This window comes from Prionailurus bengalensis, chromosome D4 (assembly GCF_016509475.1).
Source record: "Prionailurus bengalensis isolate Pbe53 chromosome D4, Fcat_Pben_1.1_paternal_pri, whole genome shotgun sequence".
NCBI lineage: Eukaryota > Metazoa > Chordata > Mammalia > Carnivora > Felidae > Prionailurus > Prionailurus bengalensis.
Window position 1 is genome coordinate 15,075,146 of NC_057359.1, and position 16,142 is coordinate 15,091,287.

Below are 16,142 nucleotides of genomic sequence, written 5' to 3' on the forward strand. Positions count from 1 at the left end.
AGTCAGGCGGAGGTGTTAAACATTTAAAAGAATCATGGGGCGCCTGGGTGGCGCAGTCGGTTAAGCGTCCGACTTCAGCCAGGTCACGATCTCGCGGTCCGTGAGTTCGAGCCCCGCATCAGGCTCTGGGCTGATGGCTCGGAGCCTGGAGCCTGTTTCCAATTCTGTGTCTCCCTCTCTCTCTGCCCCTCCCCCATTCATGCTCTGTCTCTCTCTGTCCCAAAAATAAATAAAAAACGTTGAAAAAAAATTAAAAAAAAAAAAAGAATCAAAGCTACATCTCTGGCAACTACTTTCACCCCAAACCCTGAGGCAGCAAAGCAAAATGTTGAGACTGAAAGTAAAAAAAAAAAAACAAGAAAAAAGAAAAAAGAAAAAAGAAAAAGAAAAAAAAATCTAAAAGGAAATTAAGGAGGAAATAACAGAAGGGAGGAAAATATTTAACTGTAGTCAGAGGAATGAAAACAGTGGGAGTGACCAAAACAATTGGAGGAGAAAGAAAATTTTCCTTTCGTTTCTGCTTTATATTATAGTCTGACTTCAGTAACACGAATGTATACTCTTTTACTCTTGTTTGAAAAAGCCCTTCAGCTTTTTCAATCAGGAAAGGAAAAGATCAGAAGGCATGTCTGTTTCGAACCACAACTTCCCTACGTCCCACAGGTGACAAAAGTACTCATCAATGACCTCTGCACATCACGCATACACCATATCGAAGAGGTGAGATGCAGAAGCACCAGAAAGTCCGTCCTTTTTTTCTCTGTATATTTCACGATATTAAGGTTCAACAATACAATTGCTTGCATGGGAGACTTCTCCCTTCCAAAGAGAGTGCCAGACACAGAGCGCAGTTCAGTTATGTGTTGTTTGCCTTGTTTCAATTTCAAGGATCAGAAGAGCAGTGGAAAGAGTCCCATGATAGGACCTGGATGGAGGGGGGAGTTGGTAGTTGTTCAGGCAAAGTTTTGACGTCTGTGATATTTGTGCAGATAGGTTCCCAGGAAACAAATTTTCGTTAACGATTTCAGCATTACAATACAGTCATCAGGTAGAGAGATTACAGCATGTGATCAGAAAACCAAATATTAGCAACAATTTACATCCCTTGCAAACAGTGTCTGTGTGGGGGAGATTTTGATACACAGACGTGCTCAAAATATATCGGTTTATGGCATCAGGGTTCACACAAATATCCGCTCCTCTGATATTTTAGCAGTGGCTTGAGTTGTGAAGCAACCATTGCCCGTGTTCTTTTGAACATGGCTCTATGTTGCTACTTAAACCTGGTAAATGGGTGAGGGATTTGGCCATAATTATACCAGCATCATGAAAACCCAAACTTCCACCATCAGTAACACCACCACAAGCCAGGTGACCGCTGCTTTGAGAGAAAGGTATCACCATTTTATCAATGCCTGTTTTCCCATGAGGTTTCAGATATGTATCTGTATTACATCAGCCCACAGATTACTCATGCCACATCGGAGGCATGACCTTAACTTTGGGTTCCTCTGCAAAGGAGCTTTTTCCCATAATCCCTAAGAGTCTTCTCACACAGCCCTCTCATTCTGGCAAGAAGGTATTGACAAATCTAGTAGGTGAAGTCCAGTTTAAAGAAATCACGTGAACACTTGAAGTAGCGAGACTCCTCGTGAAACTGGGCTCAAACTATCCCTTAGAGCATGCGTTATTCACTTTAGGATTGCTGCTGATTAGGTTTCTTGAAGCAGGCAGGTGCCTGAGAATGAAATGATTTGCCACAACAGTAGTCCTCAGAGATGAGCTAAAACATTGCATTTGTACTGAAAGGTTACCTCCCGGGAGCAAAATCAATGTTGGTTCCACCATGGGTTCGTGGCCACCACCTGGCTCCTGTTGGACTCAGGCACTTTCTGAAGGGGGAAGGTCAGTGATTCTGAGCTGGCTACATGTAAGTGTCTGAGAGAAGAGAAAGTCAGGTCCCTAAGCAACTAGGTGATGGTCATTACAGGTAAAATTATGAGGTTGACCCAAAACTATTAGGCCATTACTGTTGGTCAAGTGGCCACACTTTGAGTGACATCAGCAAAATGTGGAGGTCTGTTAGACATGCAGAATCTGAAGGGCGTCTGGGGGGCTCGGTTGGTTAAGCATCTGACTTTGGCTCAGGTCACCATCTCACGGTTTGTGAGTTTGAGTCCCGCGTCGGGCTCCATTTTGATAGTGTAGAGCCTGGAGCCTGCTTCGGATTCTGTGTCTGCCTCTGTCTCAGACCCTCCCCCACTCGTGCTCTGTCTCTCTTTTTCTCAAAAATAAATTAAAAAAAAAAAAGAAATGCAGAATCTCAGACCTCACTGCAGAATCAGAAGTTACATTTCAGCAAGAATCCTCCCTGAATCACCTGCATAGTCAAATTCGAGAAGCACTACCCTAGAGGGCCTTCTGTCTTGTTGGTCCACCTGTCTGGGGATCTAGTGCCCAAATCATACCTCTTCTTTCATCATCCAAATGTCCACTCTTTCAATCAGAGTGAGGAAGGCACTATACAAATGAAGCAATGGGTCTGAAAGCACTTGTTAGAGACCATCCAGGAGGATGCAAGTGGGACCCTGGCTAGTATGTAGGGGGAAATGGTATCGTGTGGAAAAGTATCAGATCTGAAATGAGAAGCTTCGAAATCCAGTTCATTCCATCCGTGCCTCCTGAGGGCCGTGTGACCTTGAGCAAATCACTGAAGATGTCTGCACTCCAGTTCCCTCAGCTTTAAAATGGGACACTAGTAACATGTTCTAACTCCCTCCCATGGGTTACTTAGGAGCCTCAAATGAGAGCAGTAGATGTAAGCATTTTTAAACTATGGCAGGCGTTGCAAGAATTCATTCCATGTCCATCAGGAATAGAATCCCTAGAGAATTGCAAGAGTCATCTTGGAAAGGAGAGGGTTAAAGAGAGCCTGGACCAAGCAGCTAATAAGTGCCAGGCGTTTTCCACAAATTCCCTCACTTAATTCTCACGGCCACTTTCCAAGGTAGTTATTATTATTCCCAATTTACAGACAGGGTAACTGAAACTCAAGGAGATTAGAAGCCTGGCCAAGGTCATAGCATGAAATAAGTAGAAGAGCTGGAAATCGAAGCCGCGTTTATCTTGTTAAGCCACCGTCCCTTGCAGCCACCCAGCTATTTGTTCAACTGCTTGCAAGCCAAAAGCAAACAGAATATTGCCTCAATCAGAAGGGAGTTAGCAACATTTCCCAAGTGAAAGCAGTGCCTCCGCACAATCAGCTTTGTCTTGAACTTGAGTCCCGTTCTGTTTGAAGCAGCCCTCCGTGGTCTCCCTCCTACAAAATCCGTCAGGCGGTCTGGCCACAGCCTCCTCCTCCAGCCTCACCTGCTCTATTCTCTGCCTCCCTTTACTACAGCCCTGTTAGCTTTTTGATAGATCTTTGAACACAGCAGGCTCTTCCCTGTAAAGGACTTTGCACCTGCCCTCACCTCCGGTTCCTTGTTCTCCCCCCCACCCCCTACCCCCACCCCCACCCCCAGGTCTCCAAGGACACTTTATGCTCTGCATCAATCAGGCTCACCTTAAATGTCCCTTTCTTAAAGAGACCTTCCCGAACAGCTCATCAAAAGCAAGCTCTTCCCGTCAGTTGTCCTCTTTAGCATTTATCAAAATTTATGATGAAACTATTCACTGACTGGCTTGTTTTCTTCCCCACACCCTCCAAGAACATAAGCTCCCTAAGGCAAGAACCCTATTAGCCTCCTTATACATCCGACCAAGCACAGAGTGGTAATTCAGTGACTTGTTAAATAAACAGAAGGGAAAATGGGAGGAGGGAAGAGAATGGGGTAGCTGGAAATGCACGCAGCCTGAATTTGTTTGCTGTAAGAATTTAAAGAGGAGATACTGGCCCGTGGCCCCTAGTGTGCAGTGATTCACAACTCTTCTCTACCAAAAAGTATCTTTAACTCCGATGTGTTATGCGATGATACCAGAAATCTAGGAAGGTCATCTCTTACTCCAAACAAAAGTGATTCCATAGGAGTTGAAGACACATAGTTCCCATGGACATTGCACACCTCTTTCTAAATCCTCTGCATCACAGCCTCTCCCAGGCCAAACCCCACCTTTTCAATCAAAGCAGAATGTCTGTTTGCTTCCAAGCTTCCCTATTGTTCTCCTTTTTTTTTTTCCTCAGTTGGCCGCCAACTTCCTCCTGTTGGCCTGGGAACAGCTGAGCAGCAGCTGGAAAGGCTCATGGTCAGGTCCCCTCCAGTAATCAGGAATGGACAAATGAGAGTCAGAATAAAGGACAGAATAATCCAGCCACTCCATGTTCCCAAGTAATGGTCTGGATCTTAGACAAGACACTTGGTGTGAGGGCTTGTCCCATTCAAAGTCTAGCTGTGTCACTTTCCAGCTGTATGTTTTTTTTTTTAATGTTTATTTATTTTGTGAAAGAAAGAGAGAGAGAGAGAGAGAGAGAGAGAGAGAGAGAGAGAATGAGCGGGGGAGGGGCAGAGAAAGACACAGAGAGAGAATCCCAAGCAGGTTCCTCTATGTCAGCAGAGCCTGACATGAGGCTCCATCGCAGGACCATGAGATCATGACCTGAATGAAAATCAAGAGTTGGACGCTTAACTGACCGACCCACCCAGGCGCCCCTCTAGCTGTATGATTTAAGGCAAGTTTCTTGGCCACTCTGGTCCTCAGTCTCCTCATCTAAAAAACAAGAAAAAGAACCTCCTCCTAGGGTTATCCTAAGAAGTAAATAGAATCAATGCAAATAACTTAGTCAGTCATTAGTACAGAGTAAACACAATGAATTTTAGCTACAACTATTTTCTGCGTGTAAGCGCCTGTGTCTGTAAGTGTATGAAATGTCATTAGCAGATGAACATCTTTTCTGGTATGAACATCTTATTGTTCAGTGAGTTAAGGTAAACATTTTGGGGTTTGAATCCCATCCGAGAAAGCTTATCTTCTTGAATTTTCTATTTCTCTCTGTCTCTCTGTCTCTCTCTCCCTCTCTCTCTTTTTTTTTTTAAGGTAAAACAACAATGTTGCAAAGTGAGAATGGAAAACAAAGGTACTGAATCCTGTAAGAGAAAAGTTTTGATCCCTGAAATAGTGGATAAACCCTGGGAACTTTGCACCAATGTGATAGGTCTTGGAAAGGCTTGGAAAGGCTGAGGTCTTGGAAAGGCTGAGTAAAAGAAGATTCTGGAAAATTGGAAAGAATGCAGAAAAATAAATAGGACTGGGATAGCCAATGTTAATCAATCACTTCCCATGTGCCAGGCACTATTTCAAACGCTTTATATGCTTTCAACTCATTTAATGCTTTTATCCCCCTTAGGAAATTGGGACCTTTATTATTACCATTTTACACAGAAGGAAACCGAGGCAGAGGGAGGCAATGTCGTTTGCCCAACAATCACCTAAGTGTCGAAGAAGATCTTCATTTAAAGCCTCAGTAAAACGGATGAGCTGGTAGATATGGGATTCATTTACAATTGCAAAGGGGAAAAATCAGGTTAAGAATGGAATCCGAGTTTATGTGGATTCATAATGATGTTATTAAGGTTTTAAATTCTAAAAATGTTTGTATCTTTTTAAAACAACTTCTTAACGCTGACCTCTGTTTTACCCACCCCAACAACAATAAAAACATAATCAGACTGTACTAGAGAATAAGTCATAAAAGATATGCAACACTGACTTCTTTGGTTTGGGTGAAAAGCAGTCTCAAACTTGAGAATGGGGAGCTGTGATCACTTTTTTGTTACTCAACCCTGCTGTCTGTCCCTCCTCTCCACCTTGCCCCAGTGATCGAGATATTTCTGGTGACAATAGAGAAAGACATTAACATAGTAAGAGACAGATAACAGAGTTTAAGGGCTGGCCATTGAAGGTAATTCCACACACACTATAAAATGTCTCCTTCCATGCTTTGCAATCAGGCAACTTAGTGAATAACCATCATTTTTCCAACTCCTCCTGCAAGTGCAAATTCAATACGATTCTTCAGTGGGGCACAGTAAAAAGCGAATGCAAAGGCATTTGAAAAGCTCACCCATTTAGATTTAATTACATACATAACTGGTGTCCTCCCAAGTGTAAAAACGCTGTAACTAATAAATCAGACAATAAAATGCTATCTGAGCAGAACAGATTTATAGAGAAGATGTGTGAGCAATCAAAATTCTCTCCCTTGCATTGGGTATTTCCACCCAGAAAAGTTCTTAAAAACAAGAACAAATGGCTGCTCTTTGAATTGTACCTTCTTTTGAACACTCAGGGCTCTCATTTTCCTTGGAGGGGTGTTCTCCTCTACTGGCTTTGAAGTGAACAGGAGATTCCAATCTTAAAAAACATCTCTCTGTGTTAAAGGATCGTCAGATCTGTGTTTGCATGCTAGATTTTTAAGGTCCATTTCATTTATCCACTACTGTTTTTTACATGCTCAGTTCACAGCTACTAAATGAAGCTTAATGCGGTAGAAAGAATATTTCACTTTAGAGCTTCCTCAAGATACACATAACAAAGAAGATCGCAAACTTCTGCAAAGCAGTTTTTTAATTTTTTTAAATGTTTATTTATTTTTGAGAGAGAGAGAGAGACAGAGCACGAGCAGGGGGAGGGGCAGAGAGAGAAGGAGACACAGAATCTGAAGCAGGCTCCAGGCTCCGAGCTGCCAGCACAGAGCCTGATGTGGGGCTCGAACTCACAGACTGTGAGATCATGACCTGAGCTGAAGTGGGATGCCCAACCGACTGAGCCACCCAGGCGCTCCACCTTTTTTTTAAAATGTGACATTCTGGAACTGTGAAAATATCTTCCCAAGTATATCATAGGGGGAAAAAAGACCCTGTAATAATAGTAGTAAGATAATTTTTAGTCATTGCCAATGACTTTGACATTTATGAAATGCATTTCTTAATGTGCCTGCTTTAGACTGAATGTTTTGTGAATGACCAATTTGGAGTAAGGAAGCTCGGAAGACTGAAGTCTTGTCATCGTTTGGGCACACCTTTCCCAAGTGCAAATTGTTAGAGGGTATGGACTCACCCCCTTTTTCCATGTTCGCATTTGGAATAAAATTAAATTCAAAACATGTTTTCCTTTTGAATAAAACATCATAAAAAATAACACCTCAACACATTTTCTAGCTGCTGATCACCATGTTCAAGGCACAATCTGATCTCGGCAGATACTTTCCTAAGGAAAAGAATCAGTCAGCTGAGCAACTTCCTCATTTGTTGTGCTTATGAAAATGAAAATGTAACCGACCTTAGGATTTCAAAACCATCCCTGGTTACAAGTAAGGGAAGAAATAAATAATAGTGGGGCTTTTGCTTTATCATTAAGTTATATTGCTCTTGATTTTTCATTGGCTAATTCAGAAAGCAAAATGGCTCTCCCTAAGTTGGAAACGGTGCCTCTCTTCGCTTGCTGTGCGTAGTGTACCATAAAGCCAATTTTAAGTGATTTTGTTCAGATTGGTTTGTTTGCCCGTTTTATCTGTTCGCTTGGGAGTTCTAGACTCTCACAGGAAAGCAGGCATATAACAGGGTGAAACAGGCAAAGTTCTGAGATACTTTTGAACAACTCAAACAGGATCCATTTCCTCGTTCTTCCTAGCTGTGGATTTTTAAGTCCAGGTCTGGCTCCTGCTCTGGTTTCTCTAAATATTTATCAGTTAACAATTATGCATCTGCTCCAATGGCAACAAACTTGGCCGAAGAAAGAAATAAGAATGCTTTCTTTCCCTAGATATGCTAAATAATGCAAGTCTATTTGGAGTTTTTGAAACAGGAGCTTTCCTCCAGTTATCAGACGTGGGTCCTTTGATTTTGGCACTCATTAAACATATAGAAAAACCATTTACTTCAGCGTGCGTTTTCTCCTTTAAAAAAAAAGGATCATTTCCTAAAAAAAAAAAAAAAGATCATTTCCTATTTGTTTGGCTCTTTCCAGTAAGTTTCTCTAGTAAGTATTGGCCTCTCTTATCATGCATGCTGGGTTACACTGAAGTTAATAGAACTGCTTAGTAAAGTCTACTGAACCCTGGTGCAAGAACCTTTCACACAGAAGAGAATTCCTTTCACTTAGAAATATTTTAAGAAATAAATTTAGGAAAAGTTGCCTGGTACGATCTAGAAGTCATTATTTGATCAAGATACCAAACCCAAACCTGCATTTTGCAAGCCTTTTATTTTTGTATTTGCAAAGGGCTCTTTACACAAGGTTTACTTACATTGACCTTTTATGCTTTCCACACATGTAGTTTTTAGCAACCTGAAGCAAAGCAGCAAATATAAATTGTACTAACCTTAGTATATTTATATGTCAAATTGGTGAGTGGGACAGGTAAGTCTGGCGTGCCTGAAGACGACATTTCTGGTTCGGCTGCTGGAACACAGGTGACAGGCTCAGCGATTTGGTTCTGATAGAGCCCTTGGCTTTATTTGTTCCTTTTTATCTGCACGGGCTAAGGTTTATTTGCATACTGGAATATGATTGGATGAACAAACTCGGAGCAAAAAGAAAACGACACTACTTATTTGTAACACCTAGGGCAGGAAGCCCTTGACTTTAAACTTAAATCCTTAAGAAACCAGTGCTCCAGCATTGAAACTACATCTGGAGACAGGGCACTATTTGCAGACGAATTAATTGACAAAGCCGAAACCTGTGATAAGGATATGCGGTGCAGCTGCTCTGGCCACTGAGGCCAGTTATTATTTTTTTGGCTTTTCATGCTTTTTTATGCTACTGTGAAACTTTCCGTTCTCTGACAGACTTGGAATCAGAGAATTTGAGGATTGAAAAAGAGTCTCAGAGGGCACTTGTTCTCAGAAGAAGCTGGTGAGGGGAGGTCCCTGGCCAGGTGGCCTCAGGACAATGCTGTCAGCCAATCAGTCCATGCGCCAGAAAAGCAGAGTGGGAAGAAAGTCCCTCCATACAGACCCTACCTCGAGTCAGGTTTAAAAGATCCTACCAATCGAGTGTATTCTTGGTGCTGGGTAAGCAGACCTACTGTGATTGCAGGAGCTCCGAGTTATCTTTGTTATATAGGAGAACAGAAAGGTCAGCAGGATTTTTACAGATCTCCGAGTACACTGTCACACACAGTCACCCGTATAGCAAGATGGCAATAGCATCTGTCACAACCATCTAAAATGAAAGTAACCCTTGGTTTTGGAAGTTGGCTGTGTTTATCAGTGATTGATACGGGCAGTTGTACAAAAAAGTGGACTCAAACAGGACCCTAAGTCGTTCAATTTCTTAGAATGAATGTTTCAGTCTGGGAACATTAAAAAAAAAAAAATTAACTGCACTCGTCCCATTTTAAACACAAGACTTTATTGTATTGAAGCTCAAGCAAAAGTTACAATAGGAACACGATGGAAAACCACGGATACTCTTAATTCTGATTACTGAGAGTTGAGAATGACAATTTCTTTTTCCAGGAAAAATTGCCAGCTCTCCCAAATATGGGAGTTAGGTAGGGAAACGTAGGCTTATTAAATAGTTGCTCCAAATCAGGCACAGGAGCCTTACTTTCTCTTTCCATTCTTGCTTGGTTCCCCATTTTACAGATAGGGAGAGAGCAAGTAGCTTGCTTAAGATCACAGATCCAACAAGTGCAAGACCAGAATTTCATTTCCCAGTTGGGTTCCCTAAGTGAATAGTCACCCTCACGCACACTTACAGTTATTAGCCCTTTTACTCATCTAAGATAGGGTCAGCAAACATTTTCTCTTAAAGAGACAGAAAATGTTTTCTGCTTCTCTGGCCCAGATGGTTTCTGTTGTAACTTACTCGACTCTACATGCAAGAAACTATAGACAATAGATACATTAATGGGTATAGGTGTTTTCCAAAAAAATTTTATTTACAAGAACAGGAGGCAGGCCAGATCGGGCTCATGGGCCAGCCCTCAATTTCTAAAACCACCATCTCCAAGGACCATGCCTGTCGCACCACGTGCTTGAAGGCCAGATAGAAACTTCTGTGTTATTTCACTATTTTTCTCTTTGTCTCTGTCCCTGCCTCTTTCTCTTGCTCTCTTTTTGGAAAATCTAATGGTTTTGTCTTTTAAAAATGTGTTTTGAGTTAAATGCACAATTATACAACAGCTATTATATAACTTGCAGAGCGGTGCTCCGGCCATGCCCAGACAGCTGTGTTTTGCTGCTGTCTTTCTGTTTCCAGCTTTGCAGTGGTCTGTGGATGCAAACACTGGTTCACCTGCTGTCCAACACACGGGTCGTGTCAGCTCACTGGTTCCATGCTCATCCTTGATTTTATTTCACTGAATAATTACGTAAGAAGATTTCCCTTCACAGCAGACATTACTGAAGGTAGGTAAAAAGAACAGCTTTGGAAACAGGTTACCACACCTGCCCATTTAATTTCAACAAATATTTACCAAGTATCTTTTCATGGGTGAAGCACCCGTGATTATAGTATCAGGAACTCTCCAACTTTAATCTTACTTGAAGGGCAAATTTTGTTTTTCTGCCCAGAAACCACAGGGCCTGTGATCTCTACTTTTGAAGGAAGCATCGTCCTGTCCCGAGAGCTTGCCTTGTGGAATAGTGTATTCCTGGGAATGGTTGCATGGATGGAAGGCTTTATCAGACCACTTCCCTCCTTCACACACCGCACACGGCTTTGGTGAGAGCACAGGGGAGACCCACTTTAAGACTGAACTCAGGGGGTGTGCATTTTTATTTTATTTTTATTGCTTTTTTAAACATTTATTTCTGAGAGAGACAGACAGACAGAGCGCAAGCAGGGGAGGGACAGAGAGAGGTTGACAGAATCCGAAACAGCTTCCAGGCTGTCAGCACAGAGCCCGATGTAGGGCTCGAACTCAGGAACTGTGAGATCATGACCTGAGTCGAAGTTGAACGCTCAACCGACTGAGCCATCCAGGCACCCCTGTTGCATTTTTATATGTATGGGACTTGAAGTTGGGAGTAATAAACAAAAGATGTTTAATCTTCCTTACCTTCGTATGGACAAGCTAAATTACACACACACACACACACACACACACACACACACATAGATGGGGCAGAGGGATGGGGCAGAAAGAGAAACATAATTTATTCTTTTCTTGAATCTAATAACTTCTTCCAGCCCTTTGTGAAAGCTGTCATTATACCAAGAAACATATAAACTATGACTCCAGCTACTGCTGAAACTACTGTCTTATTTTATAAGGAATCCCTCCAGAGCTCCATTCAAGACTTAGTCGCTGGTCGGGGCGCCTGGGTGGCTCAGTCGGTTTAGCGTCCGACTTCAGCTCAGGTCACGATCTCGCGGTCCGTGAGTTCGAGCCCCGCGCCGGGCTCTGGGTTGATGGCTCAGAGCCTGGAGCCTGTTTCCGATTCTGTGTCTCCCTCTCTCTCTGCCCCTCCCCCGTTCATGCTCTGTCTCTCTCTGTCTCAAAAATAAATAAAACGTTAAAAAAAAAAAATTAAAAAAAAAAAAAGACTTAGTCGCTGGAAAGATAATGGAACCTTACCTTCTCCCACCCACATGAGTGGTTGAAATAGAAACCACTCAAATTTGTGAAACAAACATAATTATTTGGTCAAATAAAAAATAGCTTCTTTTTACATTTTCTGCTCTCAAAATCCAGGGTCGATTTGTCGGAGCTAAATTTTTATGCTGGGTGACATCTCCCTCCCTGGCTCCTCAGTGCTGCCCTAAGCATGGCTGGATGAGTCTGCCGGTTGGTTAATCCAGAAATGGATATATCCCTCTGCTTTGGATCGCTGCAATTTCTGCAGACACGACATTGTTCTTATGCCTATTGGGGCTTTAATAATTTGGAAAAAGTGGGTCTTGTATGTGGCGACAGTATCTGTGCTTGGTTGGCGTGCTGGTGTTAAAAATGGAGGTGGAAGGCAGCATTTGAGTACAGGAGCCTACGTATTTGAGGGCTAACTTCTGTTCCTCCGTCATTCTTCTCCAATTAGCAATATCTCCTCACCTCTGATTTCTCCTACCCTTCACACACCCTTCCATTGTTCTCTCTTTGTTTTGGCAGATGCCCCTCTTATCTGACACAATCAGGACACTGATCAACTAGTAGAGTCACCGAAACAAACAGTAGGCTAAAGCCTCCCTCAGATCCTGAGTTTAGCTTATATAGGTGTTTGCTAAATTTTACGGGCCAAAGACATTTCTTAGAACTGGGTCAGCTGCCAGAGTTTGAAATAATCTTGCATGGCCTTCACAGTGCACTTGTTTCCTCCAAGTGGAGAGAGAAATTAAAGACACTAATGGCATTTTTGAGGCAATGTGAATGTAGACTACTTTGAGATTTTTATGACATTTCCCATATTGTTTTACCATGGTCTTGTGCGTAGATTACACAAGAACATGCTGAACAACTTGACAAGGTTAGGTGTTTGTATAACACTCAGTTTTACACATAGTTTTCATAAATGCAACACTCCTTTTCCTCCAGATAAATCTCCAATTTAAATTACATTTAATTCAATCATGCAATTGAACCACTAGGGCTCATGTGAATGATCAGGTTTTGGAGCAGAGATGTGACTATTGGTAAGAGAGGAAACTGTGCCTTAAACTGGGTGAATACAAACACGAGTGTCAATGCTGTGGTTTTGCTTTTTACTTTTTCAACATATATTAGAAAAGCTTATTTATTTTGAGACACACAGAGAGAGAGAGAGCATGCACATACATGCACATGCATGCCCGTGAGCTGGGGAGGGGCAGAGAGAGGGAGAGAGAGACAGAATCCCAAGCAAGGCTCCACACTGTCAAGGTAGAGCCGAATGAGGGGCTTGAACTCACAAACCATGAGATCATGACCGGAGCCGAAATCAAGAGCCAGATGCTTAACCAACTCAGCCACCCAAGCACCCCAGCTTTTTCAACACTTTAAAAAAACATTTAAAGTCAAACATACCATACATATATAGAAAACTGTAAAAATCATAAGCGTACGTTTCAATAAATACTCATAAAATGAACAAAACAAAATCAATATTTAAGTCAGGGAACAGAGCAATATCAGTACCTCAAAGCCCACCTTGTATATCTTCCCATGTCTATCCCCTTTTCTCTCACCCTACATTAGGATATCACCAATAGCCTAACTTACAATGCCATGCATTCTTTTTTTCTTTTTTCCTGAACTTTCCTGGCTTTACATGTCAGCTGCCTGTTGGGCACCTGAGCTGCATGTCACATAGTCATATACCTGGGTTTCCAAACTCAAGAGCCTACATATTTGTTTCATGTGAACCTATGCAGTGTATAACAACAAGAAAACTAGAAACATGTGAAATGTTTCTTCTTTTAGTTTAAAAAATTAAGACCTAGATTTTAACTTCCTAAAGGAGAAGACCCAAGGAGTGGTGTTAGCCTGCTGGCCCACTGAAATCACCCAGGGAATTCAAAACAACACAAAACAAGGCAAAACAAAACAAGGCAGAGATTCCGATTCCCTGGGAGTGGTTTGAGCCCAGGTATCAGTATGCACGCAAAGGTCCTGTGGTAGTTCTGAAGCGTAGTCAGCTGTCAGAACCACTGACGCAGTTCTGACTCCGCTTTGTCAAGGTCCAAAGTTGCAGCAACATCCACTTCTCACGGAAGACTTCTACAAAATGCAAAGTCTCAGACCTCATCTCAGACCTACTGAATCAGAATCTTTGGACATAGAGCCCAGCAGTCTGTACTTTAATGAACGCTTCAGGTGATTCTGAGTCAAGCTTAGGTTTGAGAACCGCTGCGCTCTGACATAGACCTGACCTATCTCTGTTATAAACAGCATGTTGCACTCAATTAAGTTAACCTAGTCCTTTCGTTTATATTTTAAGAACCCTAACTGAACCTGGTATCATTTCCCAAAATCGAATCTCTTTCTTGAATTTCCTGTTTCTGATCATGCAAAAACGGTACCACCAAACTTTAGGCATCTATTTTTATTGGTTAACCTAAAAATTTTAACACACTTAGAAGCATATGTATACATTTAATCACCATCTCACACAAAAGTTAAGGACTCTAAAAATTTTATCTCTTGATTCTCTATTCCTGTTCTACATGTTATATGCCTGTTACAAATTTTTGTTCCACTGCCCCAAAGGAATCATAATTATATAATTATTGCCCTATTCAATCAATTCCTATTTTACTTTACTTAATTATATAAAAATTTCTTTGGCCATTGCTCATTCTTTTACCTAAGCCCTTTCTTCTGCTATAGTTTTCTTCTTTGAGAGTCTCGTAGAGGCTCACATTCTTGTCTTCTTGTCAGGAGATTGTCAATGTTGGTAGTATTTCAAAGAACTTTTGGCTCTGTTGGTTTTCTCTACTGTAGGTTCACTTGTTTGACTAATTTCTGTTCATAACCTCACTTTCTTTCATTCTCTTCTCTCGACATTTGTTTTTGCTGTCCCTTTTCTAACTTCTTCTTCTTTTTTTAATGTTTAATGTTTTATTTTTGAGAGAGAGAGCATGAGCAGGGGAGGGGCAGAGAGAGAGGGAGACCCAGAATCTGAAGCAGGCTCCAGGCTCTGAGTTATAGGCACAGAGCCCCATGTGGGGCTCGAACTCATGAACTGTGAGACCTTGACCTGAACGGAAGTCAGACGTTTAACTGACTGAGCCACCCCGGTGTCCCTTTTTTCTAACTTCTCGATACTTACATCATTGTATTTTCATCCTTCTTCCCTCTGAAGTTCTAAATTTCCCTCTATGAGTGTCTTTAGTGACATCCACAAGTTGAATATAGTATTTTCATTTTTGCTCAATTAAAGATACTTTCAAATTTCCATTGTGATTTCTTCCCTGACTCATGATTTATTTGGAAGTGCATTTCTTCGTTTCTCTGTTGGCTGGCAATAAACAACCCCTCAATCATTGCAGTTCACATTAGTAGGGCTATATTTTTATCTGCTTATAAAGTTAGCATCTTTACGTCTTCCTAGGAAATTGAACTTTTTTTTATCATTATAAGCTCTCTCTGCTCCTCTTTATGATTTTGCCCTAGAGTTTCCTTGGAGAGATTATCCCCATAGTAGCTTTTCCTTCAGTTAGGGTTTGCATAATATGTCGTCTTCCATCTCCTTACTTAATCTCTGCATATTCCCAGTGTTCATAGCAGCATTACCAACAGCAGCCAAATTAAGGCAAGAGCCCAAGTGTCCATCGACTGACAAATGGATAAAGAAGATGTGGTTTATATATGCAATGGAGTATTACTCGGCAATCAAAAAGAATGAAATCTTGCCATTTGCAACAACGTGGATGGAACTGGAGTGTACCATGCTAGGCAAAATAAGTCAGAGAAAGACAAATACCATATGATTTCATGCATATGTGGACTTTAAGAAATAAAACAGAGGAACCTAGGGTAAGAGAAGGAAAAATAAGATACAGAGAGGGAGGCAAGCCATATGAGACTTGTAAATACAGAGAACAAACCGAGGGTTGCTGGAGGGGTGTGGGGTGGGGGGATGGGGTGAGTGGGTGATGGGCTTTGCGGAGGGCACTTGTTGGGATGAGCAGTGGGTTTTGTGTGTAGGTGATGAATTGCTGGCTCCTACTCCTGAAACCATTATTACACTGCGTGTTAACTAGCTTGGATTTAAACAAAATTTAAAATAAATAAATAAATAAATAAATAAATAAATAAAGTAAAAAAAAAAAGTCTGTATCTTTATGTCTTGCATATGGTTCTTTGAATGGCCCATAGTTGGGTTTTATTTACCTATGCAATTTTATAAACATTCTTTTTTAATTGCATCATTTCCTTTATTGATATGTAATACAATATACAGATAAATTTATGTTTAAAAATTCTACCATCTTATGAAATACTTTGGTCTTCCTTACTCTACGTTCTTTTTCTCTCTTTTCTTACCTTTTTTCTAAAAATTATTTTAAATTAACTTAAGATGTTAGTCTTAAAATTAGGGGCGCCAGGGTGGCTCAGTGGGTTGAGTGTCGGACTTTGGCTCAGGTCACGATCTCACAGTTCTGGAGTTCGAGCCCCGCGTCAGGCTCTGTGCTGACAGCTCGGAGCCTGGAGCCTGCTTTGGGTTCTCTGTCTCTCCCTCTCTTTCTGCATCTCACCTGCTCGCACTCTGTCTCTCTCT

The 16,142-nt window shown here is 41.6% G+C and overlaps 1 protein-coding gene across 1 annotated transcript in view; it reads right to left on the reverse strand.

The window, feature by feature from the left end:
- Positions 1–8,455, reverse strand: part of ALDH1A1 (aldehyde dehydrogenase 1 family member A1) — a 59,293-nt gene extending 50,838 nt beyond the window's left edge. Inside the window, exon 1 of the mRNA XM_043567471.1 lies at positions 8,321–8,455. Within this exon, the coding sequence (XP_043423406.1) occupies positions 8,321–8,386 (66 nt within the window). The 5' untranslated portion in view covers positions 8,387–8,455. The remainder of the gene's footprint in view (positions 1–8,320) is intronic.
- Between the last annotated feature and the right edge of the window lie 7,687 nt (positions 8,456–16,142).